This window comes from Sciurus carolinensis, chromosome 9 (genome assembly GCF_902686445.1).
Source record: "Sciurus carolinensis chromosome 9, mSciCar1.2, whole genome shotgun sequence".
Taxonomy (NCBI): Eukaryota; Metazoa; Chordata; class Mammalia; order Rodentia; family Sciuridae; genus Sciurus; species Sciurus carolinensis.
The window spans coordinates 56,498,567-56,510,740 of NC_062221.1; the positions used below are offsets into that span (position 1 = coordinate 56,498,567).

Genomic DNA, 12,174 nt, shown 5'->3' on the forward strand with positions numbered 1-12,174 from the left:
GAACACTCAATATCCAATGATCTGCACGGCCCCAGGGATGCTCAGCACAGTCAAGACCACGACTCCACCCCAGCAGGGCCCTCACTGCAACACAGCCTTTTGCTCTAATTATGCCAAGAATTCCCTCCCCCACTCCCCACTCTGATTCCTTTCTTACACCAAGCTCAGAACAACTCACCTAATTTGCAAATTCAATCACTCCTTCTTTGAAGCTCTTTGGCTTCACACTGTGGCTGCATAGGAAACTCAAATTCCTGAGCTGACCTCACAAGACCATCTCCAGGTGCAGTCTCTTTCTGAACTCATCTCCTGTCACTTCCCTTGATGCACCCTCTGTTCCAGCCCCACCAAACTAAGTGCAGATCCCAGAAGAAGTCATGTCCCCAGGCCTTTACACACGAGGTTCCTTCTGCCTGGAGACTTTTACTCCTAGATACCTCTTGAAGTCCTCCTGATAATGGATTCAAGGAACAACTCAAATGCCACTTCCTTTGCAAAATCTTCCCTGGTTTCTCATCTGTGCCTCAAGTGCAAGTTCCATGTAGCCTTATCATGACAGCACACCTCACTGCTGTGCACCCTGCTGACATGTCTGTGCCTCCCTGTATGCTGTGCAGTGCTTGAGCAGTCTGGAGACTGCCTCTCATAACCTGTGTGCCCCCTCGCACAGTGCCAGGCATGTGGTGGGCACCAGGGAGATGCTGAATGGATTGATGGATGAATGGGATGATTTAAGGGTGATCCTCAAGGCAGCGAAGGGATGGCAGAAAGCTCCCAAAGCCCTTCCTGCCCAGGAGTCTGTGGTGATGGACATGTTGCCCAGATGCAGCATGCAGTAGAACAAGGCAGCAGGTGTCACCAACCTCGCCGCTCCTTTTGGCTTTTGAGTACGTTTTGACACACCCAGGAATGTTTTTGGATACACAACGCTCATGGACCGTGTATTTACAATCTGAAAAGAAAAAAAAAATAAGGACGATACTTCAGTGACTGAATAAGAAAGGTCAGCCATCCCACTCACCTCCTCCAAGGTCTCTACCTCCTGTTGGGTGGCCTGTGAACGACAGGCGACATGTGGAGCTGGTCTCACCTAATGGATGTTCAATAGCCTCCTACTGCTCCCTGAGCAGAGTACCCAGTCATCTTCCAGTTCTGCTCCTGTGCCTTCACCGGGGCACACTGCCTTCCTCTGCAAGCAGTGAATGCAGCAGGGAAATGTTCGCAGAAAGGGGAGAGTGAAATATCATCCTGCTTGCTGGGCCAGTGCCACAGCATGGCACGTCAGGGTGCTGGTGAGTGGATGGAAAGACCAGGGGTTCTGAGGAGGGCAGGCCAGGGCTTCATCTCTGGCTCTGCCGTTTGTAACAGTTCACCTGATTGGGGGTAAATTGCTTTACCTCTCTGAAATTCAGGTTTTTTTTTTTTTTTTTTTGTAAAATGGGCATAAATGGTCTTTTTCTTTGCAGGGATTTTTGTAGCACTAAATGAGATAATCTGTGTGAAGCACCGTGTGCCTGGTCATAATAGCTATTCCAAATTACCACTGTTGTTTTTTCTACTATAATGCAAATGGCAGAGGACCACGGCCTGGAACTTAATGGAAATGAGAACTGGTCAGTGGAAGTGCCAAGAAGGTGAATTTGAATGGGCCTGAAAAGGTCACTGGACCCCTGCTTTAGTCTGCCGATGCTTGTTCTTGGTGGATAGCGGGCCCAACTCCACTAAGATGATCTTTGCTGAGGTCTTACGTGCCTGTTAGAGGACCTGGACCACAAGGAGGGCCTTCCTTACACAATCTTTTTGGTTCCAGGGATTGAACCCAGGGGTGCTTAACCACTGAGTAATATCCCCAGGCCCTTTTAAGAAATTTTTTAGTTTGAGACAGGGTCTTGCTAGGTTGCTGAGGGCCACACTAAGTTGCTGAGGCTGGCTTTGAACTTGTGATCCTCCTGCCTCAGTCTCCTGAACTGCAAGGATTACAGGTGTGCGCCACCTCACCAGGCTCTGATATGTCTCAGCTACTGTTGCTGTCCCTGTCATGAGGTGGTTGGCAAGACTCTGTGGCCCTGCAAAGACTTCTGTTGGAGACCCTCTCTCTCTGCTCCCCATATTCCCTTCTCCGCTACATCACCCCTTCTTTCTCCTTCTATTACCTGGTTCTCCTGTTCATCTTCCCAGTCTCCCACTCCCCTTTTGCTCTCATCCCTCACTTGGGATTTTTTTTTTCTCCTTTCCCCTCTCACTTTACTAAATGGGTTGTAAAATGAAACAAAGGTCTAATTTTAATTCTGATTGCATTTACAGAATCTAGAATGCATTGCTTCACCAACTAAAAGCAAAACAAAACATGTTCCTTTGAACATATCTGAAATAAACATTGACTAGAAAACCCAACTAGAATCAGTAGGAGATGCTTTTTAATTATGTATAAACTTTAATATTTCTTTCTAGGGGATCAGTGGCCTGTGACTCCAATAATAGTACAAGTCTTGTCCATTTGACTCGAGTACAGGACAGAGACTTTATTCCCTGCTGCTGGAACAAGAAGGGTGGTTCCTCAAGCTCAGAAGCAGAAAGACCTAGATTTTCCCTTGAATAGCCTGACCAACCATGCACAGAGCAGCACCGTGAAGGGGGAAGAGGCTTAAGGGAAGTTTACTCACAAATGCAGCACAGGCCTTGCTTCCGAACACCCATCAGCATGATGTGGCAGAAGTTGCAGTAGGTTGGCTTCTTAAAATGCTTCAAGGTCCAGGCGTGCCTCCCATCCCCCTTTGAGCCCTGCAGGGATACAGGAGGTGAGACCCTGAGCTTGCAGCCCCAGCTAGAGGAAGCAGGTGGGGTGCCTCCTGCGTGTTCTTTTTTCTAAACAGGACTCTTATATTTGGAAGATAACTTACTTGTTTTTAAAACTGTTTTAAATACAAATAAAACATTCTTTTTGTGTTTTCTAAAATTGACAAACATTAAAAACAAGAATACCGGGGATGGGGAGATAGCTCAGTTGGTAGAGTGCCTGCCTCGCAAGCACAAGGCCCTGGGTTCGATCCCCAGCACCACAAAAAACAAACAAAAAAAACCAAGAATACCTGAATGGGAAAGTGGGGGTGGGGGGGAATAAGCCCTCTTCAAATGTCTGGCAGAAGTATAAATTAGAACAATTTGGTCTATCTATCTATCTACCTATCATCTGTCTGTGTCTATCTCTATCACCTGTCTATCTAAAGATCTGTTAAATGTTTACAACCTTTGCCTTGAAAATTTCCCTTTTTGGTCTCTATTCTAAAGAAATAATTTTAAAAAGAAAGATAATCATGTTTGTGCTCTTCTGGATGTTTAACCCAGCATTATTTAAAATAATGAATCACTGGAAATATCCTAAAGTCTCCAAATTACTAAAAGGTTAATTGTAGTGCACCGATAAGACTTCATGTTAGAGGGCAACCAAAAAGACATTTAAAGAATTATCTAATGGCATGAGAACGTGCTCATGATATATTGCTGAGTGAAAAAGGCAGAAGGCAAATTTGATGATATATTCTGATTTTAGTCTTAATGTACTAAGATCTTTGATGGGAAGGAGTTTTTTCTAACCTGTCAACAGAGGTCAGCTATAGCTGACAGCACTGTGCATTAATTTTATTTCTGATTTCTACTTTTTTCTACATTTTCCGAATTTTCTACTGTATATACTAGTGTTAGAATAGGGAAAAAATAGTAAAAATAATGTACTACTTGTATAAACTTTTATCTGTGTGCAGAAAGTATATAAAATAGTAAAGTGCAAGACAAAAAGAGATCATCTCCTCCAGATTTGGCCCAGAGATGAAATCTTCACCTACTAGATAAACCACACTTTACACAATCACACATCTTCCCTGGAACACCAAGTCTCCAACCCTGTGGCCTGGGAGCACAGCATGGCACCAGGCTGTAGCTTCAGGACATCCCTCCCCTCGTATGCTAGTTCTGAACATTTCTCATAGACTCCATCACAAGAGTATGTCTCAGACTGGTCTACAGGGTAAAAGTACAGTAGGTGGTAAGGTGATGGGGATCCATAGTCAGGGATATACAGTCCAATGTGCTGAACTCATGTCCAGTCCTTACTTCCGGGCACTTATGCCTTTGTACTGGTCACTGTGGTCAGTCCTGCTTCTGGGACCAGACTTCTGCTTATGGTCTCTGCAGCAGCCCATATTCTTTTCAAAATGCTGGTCTCTTCCCTTGGTCCAGGTGAAGCTCATTGTTCCTCACCACCTCAAAACCCTGCTTCTTCCAGACCCAAGTTTTATAGAATCAATGCCCCTGCATCAAAGGATCTCCACTTCAGGGAGTAGATACAAATGGATAATGATTTATCAGATGATTGATTCATTCATTTATTCAGCAAACATCTATCTCCAGGGTTTTTTTTTTCAAGAATTAAATTAAATAATGTACATGAATCTCATAATCCACTGCCAAATACATTAAAATTTTTATCAAGTTCCTACTCTGCAACAGCTACTGGGGACATGAAAATAAGTAGAGTGTGTATTTAGGAGTAAGGAAATAGATTGATTCCTATTTTACAGATGAGAAACAGTTACAGTTATATAACTATAACTAGTTAAAGCCCAAGACCATCTAAAGAATAAGTGATAGAGCCAGTAGTTAAACTGGGGGGTCTGGTTGGCCTCAGCCCATGCTCCTTCCAGGCCTCTCTCCTACCTCCACAACCAGGATTTTCCTTTATAGACAGAAAAGAAATTATAGCCCTTTTCAGCAGATCCAGTTTCTGCATGCTTTCAAAAGGACTATCATTTTATCTGAAAATACCCTTATTAGTTAAGTCAATTAGCTGTCTTGGTTTTCTCAGCTACTGCTTTTATAGATACAAGAGGCCAATGGACCATGACTTGGAGTAAGGAGACGTTTCTGCTTAGGTTACAGCACCATCATGTGGTTTTTTCATTTCTGCACGCTGGAGGCTGCAGAACGTGGCAGTAACCTTCAGGTTTTATGCCACAGCTACAATTTCACCCCAAGAGAGAGATTGTTTTGCATATGTCTCGTGAGGATCCCCAGAATCCTCAGTGACCATATGTGGGGTTTGAAAAGGCCAAAGAAGCAATAGGACATTCAAGACATTGATGGAGGCTTTCTCTAAAGCCCCAAATATTGCATGTTAAAAACTGATTTAAGTACATATTTAAAAATGAATGCATAAAGCTTTTTGATTAACAAGAACCAAATTTGCTTTTATTTTCTCTTGCCATTTTCCTGATACAAATTATAGTCTTCTACGAGGTTGATTTAGCATTTGGGGGAGACACTGGGAAAAATGTTGAAGAAATAGGTTCTCTCTCCTCTAGCCAGAAATTGGTTCATTGTGATGAAAATGTCCCATCTCCATTCCCCACATTAGGAAAACCAAATAATGGCATTGGGATGGCACCCAAGCAGAACTTCCATTTTGATGGGAGTATTGATAACAGAAAGCTTATTCATCTGAGCACCCAGTTCCTGGCTCATGGGAGTTCTTGTACATATTGCTTCTTGAGGGGTCTGATGTTACCAAATGTGGCAGATGGCCTCTGGTGCAGATTTGGTGTGTGCCCTTGGGCAAGTCCTTTACCTCTCTAGACCTTAGTTTCCAAAATGAAAGGGACAAACCAGGGATGACAAGGTCTTTTCTGCCTCTGACTTTCTAGGGTTCTAAAGATTAAGAAGAGAGTAGTATAGATCCTGGTTCCTTAATTACTACTTAGCACTCGGGAAGAACTGTACGTGCTACAAGATGGTGCAGGACTCTTAGTTCCTGAGCTTTGGAAATGAAGGTTCAACTCTAGTCCTGAGTTGCAGGAGTGTGGGATGGAGTTATGTAGGCCATGACAGTCAGCTTGAGGCTAACTCAACCTTACTTCCTGTTTTTTTCCTCTCTGTGATGCTTGAGAAAACTCAAAGGAGTGATCACACAACCTGTGTGATTGTTCTGGTAAATCCTTAATGCCACCATTTATCCTTCTATAGTTCCAACTTTCCTCCCTCAGGTGTGGAAGTTAGTGCACTTGGTAAACAAAAAATGCAGTAACTGACTGGCTCAGATGCAGGCTATAACCATTGATTTCATAGTAAGACTTTCACGGTGAATCCTCTCTTCTGATTCAACTGGGAGACCTCCTTGGTTTTCCTTCATTTGGGCCTTTGATCAAGTTGTTCTGCCTGATATAAGCTTTCTCTTCTACCATCTTTTACCAGCCTAGTCATATTCAACCTTGACAACCCGATCAAATCCCCTCCTAGGTCTTTCCACCTGAACATCACTCTTAAGAATGCGTTATCAAAATCTCACACATTCTTCAGAGATTGGTCAACTCCTCCACCAAGGTTTCCTACACTTATGTGTGGGGAATTAGAAAATGCAGGGTCTCTGGAGTCAGCTACAAATCCTGGTTCCTCCTTTACTTTTTAGGCTCAGAACCTCAGTTTTCCATCTGTACAAATCGGGATAAAAATACCTTCCTTATCTGGTTGTTTTGTTAAGTAAGAGACCATTCATGAAAGTCACCTCCAACAGATCAGTATTTTTTTCCTCTTTCCCTCCTTCCCTTCTTCTCCTCCTCCCTTCTTTCTTTCTCCAATTCTTACCATTTTACAATATAATTTTTTGAAAAGATGGAATTCTTCCTTGAGGTTTTTGTTTGTTTGTATTTATGGTGGCAGGGATTGAACCAAGAGATACTCAACCACTGCCCCAGCCCTTTTTTATATTATATTTAGAGACAGGGTCTCACTGAATTACTTAGGGCCTTGCTAAGTTGCTGGGGCTGACCTTGAACTCCTGATCCTCTTGCCTCAGCCTCTCCAGATGTTGGGATTACAGGCATGCACCACCATGCCTGGCATCTTGCTTGAAGTTTCTCTTTCACTTTTCCTGGTTGAGTGTAAGCTTCTTGCAGGCAAATATCATATCTCTGCCCACTCACAGATGTAGAATAATGTTTTAAATTTATTGACAATTTATCAAATGTTTGTTGAACAGATGAATATACTGGGGACATGAATAGTAAAGGACTGAGAATAGAGAGAAACTTTGAGCCAATCTGAGTGCATGGTGAGCCCATTGGGAATCCAACTTAGAAACCATAGATAATAACATGAATTCCATGATCCAAAATGGCACTGATCTTTGAGCTCCAGCTTATTGACTTACAGCGTCATCCATCCCCAGGAGGACCAGTAGTGGGATAGTGGTCATCCCTCCATGGACCCATTCCTGTAGAGACACAAAGCCGTCCTGGTCGTAGTCCATCCCTTGCAACATCTCCTTTAATATCTGTGGAATTCAAATGACAACGTGTCCATTTTCATCCTTGATTTTTCTACCTCCCTCTGGCCTCTGTTTTCTCTTTGGTCCTATGTTACTCATTTTCTGTTTTACCCCTTTCCTCTCTTATTCAAAATGAGTAGAGCAGTGAGGAACTAGACTAGGAGTGAGGAGACCAGGGTTTTAGGTTCAACTCTGTGTTGACCTGACAGTATGGCCTTGGGCACATCACTCCACCTCTCTGGGTTCAGGTTTGCTCCTCTGCAAAATGGAAATAACACTATGATTGCAGCAGTGTAGTAAGGATTAGAGAAAATAGGTACAAAGCGTTTAATATAATTCCTGACACATCAGAATCCCCCAAATGGAGTTAATTGTTGTTATTAACATTACCTGGTGATTGAGAAGAAAAATCTTTGAAATTATTTCTGGCTTTAAATTCTCTGATCTGTGAATTCTTGCTATAAAATTTTAGCTCTGGTGGAAAGTTTAGAGGAACTTATGATTTCTGTCCTTTCTACACTTTTTCTGATGCCACCTACATTTTTCCTATCAGAGAAGCAGGAGGTCACAGTGTAGGACTCCAAAGAAGCTGCCAGTAAGAAGATGAGTCTAGAAGCGCCTCCACAGTCAACACTGGCACTTGTGTCCTGAGTATGTCCCAATCTCATTTTGAAAGCTCACTCTGAAGTCACCCCCTGCTTACAGAAACTCACAGGCCTTAGCTCCGTGGGATCCCACTCCAGATACTGGGCAATATGCAGCATTTGGTTGACAATGCGATCCATCTCCTACAAAATATCAGGGAGAAAAATATCAAGGGGAGATATCAAAGAGGTGTTATCAACAGCAAAATTCAGAATTGAGTCCAGTGGGAAGATGGGCAGGACAGAGAATGAGAAGAAACCAGTGTTTCTTTCTTTCTTTCTTTTTTTTTTTAAGTTGTTCCAATATATACTCCCAATTACAATGTAAGAGATGGTGATACATTTAATTATTTAATTAATTTATTTATTTGTTGTGCTGGGGATTGAACCCAGGGCCTCATGCATATTAGGCAAGTGCTCTTCCACTGAACTACATCTCCAGCTCAGAAACCAGTATTTCATGAGAAGTTATTTATTTCTGCCTCAACCACAGGGCTCAGTAGATGCTCACAAGAAGCCTAGGACACAAGTATGCAGAAAGCTTGCTCAACACTGACTTCCTCCTAGGCCACTTTCCTTCCCTTACTCTATCCTTTAACTAGAAAGGCATACAGAATCCTCTTGTTTTCTCCCACAAATACAAACCAAGAAGCTTGTCAGGTCTTATCATTAGCAACTTGGGATCCATTTCCCCTCTCTCAGGGGTCAGTTTCACTTGATTGCTATGCAATGAAATTTAGAGTCATCTTGGCCTCTCTACTTTCCTTTGCGTCATGGTTCAGCCCTGAACCCAGGGCTCTATAAAAAGGAAAATATTAAGAGATATGTTTGCCCAGTAAGTGGGCTTTTCGAAACCAAGGCCAGACTCCATCTAAAAACCTCACAGATTTGTTGAGTGCTAATGAGTCAGTGTACAGAAAGCCCCACTGGAACATATCAGACTGAGAAAGTATTTGGTGTCAAAGTTAGCATCTCATGCGTGGGCACCATCTAAGATGTTTGTAGTAAGATTATTCTGGGGGCATGTGTGGGTGGACTGAAGCAAGGTTGAAAAGTATTACCTCCATCAGGTTGAATGCCAGATCAAAACAAGCAAGCTAAATCCCATTAGGGATTTAAAAATTACATTTCACTTAAATTAAAATAGTAATCTATAGGAAAACTACAGGATAGGGCAGTAGGTGAAGGCAAGGAAGAGGGCATAAAGGTGAGGTCAGGACTTGGCAGAAGTTCCAAAGGAAAAGAGCTTGTGAATCTACTTGGGTCTAAGTAAGATTCAATGAGAAAATATGATTCAGAAACTGAGGGTTCGATCCAGTTGTGAGCTGTGCAAGTAGAAGCACAGTGGGTATATTTCAGGAAGAACTGGTTCTCCAGTGTTTACCCTGGGCAGCCACAGTTGGATAAAGAGTCATGGAGTGGTGGGGTTTGTTGTGTGTCATATTTTAAGAATGGCACTGACAAACCAGAGCTTGTCCAGGGTGGGTGTTTAAGAGTGCCTTGTGAGAAACAATGACCGTACAGGGACACTCTTAGCTTGGAGAAGATACTGGGGAGATGTGACAGCATCTCCAATACTTGAAGGCCTGTTGTGTGGAACTGGTATTCCACTTGTCTTGGGCAGCTATAGAGGACAGAGGAAAGCTGAGGGATGGAGAAAGGGAAGAACTCCAGGATCAGTCTATTTTGGCCTCCCTATTGGGCTGGGGGAGGTGGGAAGAGCATCAGGTTTTGTGTTGAAAACTGTCCTGGCAGAGATGGCTCGTGTGGAGGAAGGAAGCTCTAATAGTCATCCCAGCAGTGAAATGTGTGTCTTGAGTCCCACCATTGGGACTGTTCAAAAAGAAGCTGGAAGTTCATCAGTCAGGGATTCCAGGAGGGAAGTTCAATCCAACATTTTTTTCAGACATGTTTCGGTCTACAAATGTCACTTTGAAAATATATCCAGGCTGGATATGGTGGGGCACACCCGTAATCCCTGCAACTCAGGAGGCTGAGACAGGAGGATCACAAGTTTAAGGTTAGTCTCAGTAATTTAGCGAGGCCCTAAGCAACTTAGAGAGACTCTCTCTCAAAATAAAAAATAAGAAGGGAGAGGATGTGGCTTAATGGCAAAGGGCTCCTGGGTTCAATCCCTGGTACTGGGGCAGGGGAAGAAAATAATATATTAGGAATTGAACCACTCTTGACCACCGACAGTGCATCCACTCTGTGCAAGGCTGCCATGGTTGCATGCTTATTTTCATCACCTCCTAACTGGTACCCTTGCTTGCATCCCTACAGTCTATACTCAACACAATAGCTCAAGCAATCCTGTTAAAATAGAAGACAATCATGTCACTCTGCTTAAAATCCTCAATGGTTCTCCATTGAGATACATTCTTATAATCACCCAGAAAGCCTGATATGCTTGGTAAAGTGCCCCAGCACTATTCCATATCTTCTCTGCTCTCATCTTCTATTACTTCCTTATTGACATATGTTAACTCACTCTGGTCCAGCCACACTGGCCACCAGGCAGTCCTTGAACCCCCCTGTACCTCTCAGGACTTTTACACTTGCTGACCCCCTTGCCTGGAGGCTCCTCCCCTAGATGTCCTCATGAATGACTCCCTCACTTCCTCAAGTCTCTCCAGGGAGGCCCCCTTGACATCCTCAGCCAAAGCTCCAACTCCCTCCAATGGCTTCCTCTCCTGCCTTTATGTTTCTTCTATGCTACTTAAAGTCAATGCTTGCACCTGACTGAAAGCTCCAGGAGGACACAGAATTTTATCACTTGGGGACACTGATGCATCTCCAGTGCTTAGAATAGTGCCTGACATCGGGACACTCAGTGAGTGCTGACCAAGTGCTTGCGAATCTATAGCTGTCTGGTTGTTCTGTCAAATGCCTCAATCCACAGCACTGCCATGTGGCTGGAGGAGTCCCACAGGGGCACCGGGCACCTGGGTTTAGAGGGAGTCGGGATGATGCTGTTGGTCTAGCGGACTTGCTCTCTTCCTTCCTGTCTCTGGTCTGACTCAGCCCCTTGCATTTCAATCTCACGGCCTTCCTATTCCTGGGCCCTGACTGAGTTGCCATTCATGGCCACAAGGTCTATCTGACGTCCTTCCTTGTCTACCTTCTTCCTTTCTTTTTCTTCCTCTCACGTTATAGTCCCTGACTTGTCCCTGCCTCTTGTTGAAGGGATGAGGTGAGTCGCAGGCTTTCTCAGGTGCAGTGGGATGGGATCAAGTGCTCAGAGCAGGCAGAACCAGACTCCCAGGCTCTCAGCCCCTGGGAATGAGAGGAAGGCAAGGGTGACAGCAAAGCACACCAGCGGTCACCTCCTTCCCTCTCCTTCTTACCCTGGTCCTGTTGCCACCCTGGTCCCCTCCTCTTGGCCACAGGAAATTTCAGGGGAAGTTTGTGAATGGGGAAGTTAAATTAGATGAAATACTAAAACATCTCTGCATTCTGAGATTTTATGATCCCAGGCTTCTGCAATGAAAAGACAAATTGGGCTTCACTCTCTGCAAGGCTGGCTCTTTAGAAGTGAAAGGCAGGGGTTCTGCAGCCCTTAGTAAGATACTGTAATTTCCATAAAGATGGAATGGAGAATTTTCAGATTCTTCCTTCACCTGCTCCCCACTACCCCAACCTTTCTTAGAGCCAGAGGGATATTTGGAGAGAGAGCTTACCGCTTGGTCCAAGAGTCCGTTCTCATCTGAGTCATAGAGACGAAACATGACTGCAAGAAACAGAGGTCAGATTTGAGGTGTCCTCTAGGAACCCGGGATGGGCTGTGGTTTTGGTGCTAACAAGATTTTTGGGTCAGTCATGGCCACCACTGGGGTGAAGCTGTTGTAGCTAGTTCACAATTTGCACAGTCTGACTTTCTTACACAGGAGAGATGAGGAAGGAGGAACAAGCTGCTTGGGTTTGGACCTGCCTGCCCTGGCAGTTAACTCTTGGCTGATGAGATTAAGGTCAAAAGTGTGATTTCTGGAGGGCATGTACATCTCTCAGCATCACTGGAACACAACTCAAAGCAGATGCCCAGCAGGTTGTGGAGCAGAGGCACCAGAATTACAGACGGGCCTTTGTTTCCACTGCACATAAAAAGAATGTGGAATTAAGAAAATTTAAATGCTGGTGTGTCCCACCACTTCTGGGGTATCAAACCAGTTATTGTTTCTTTGGGCTCAGTTTCCTTATCTGTAAAATGGGAATTAT

The 12,174-nt window shown here is 44.0% G+C and overlaps 1 protein-coding gene across 6 annotated transcripts in view; it reads right to left on the reverse strand.

Annotated features, from left to right (window-relative positions):
• The window catches only part of Dgkg (diacylglycerol kinase gamma), a 207,793-nt gene that overhangs the window by 121,142 nt on the left and 74,477 nt on the right, over window positions 1–12,174 (reverse strand). For all 6 annotated transcript variants that reach the window (XM_047563810.1, XM_047563811.1, XM_047563809.1 and 3 more), the window contains exons 7-11: window positions 11,640–11,689; window positions 8,029–8,103; window positions 7,199–7,321; window positions 2,664–2,781; window positions 864–952 (exon numbers count right to left, since the gene is read on the reverse strand). In XM_047563810.1, the coding sequence (XP_047419766.1) occupies window positions 864–952; window positions 2,664–2,781; window positions 7,199–7,321; window positions 8,029–8,103; window positions 11,640–11,689 (455 nt within the window). The remainder of the gene's footprint in view (window positions 1–863; window positions 953–2,663; window positions 2,782–7,198; window positions 7,322–8,028; window positions 8,104–11,639; window positions 11,690–12,174) is intronic.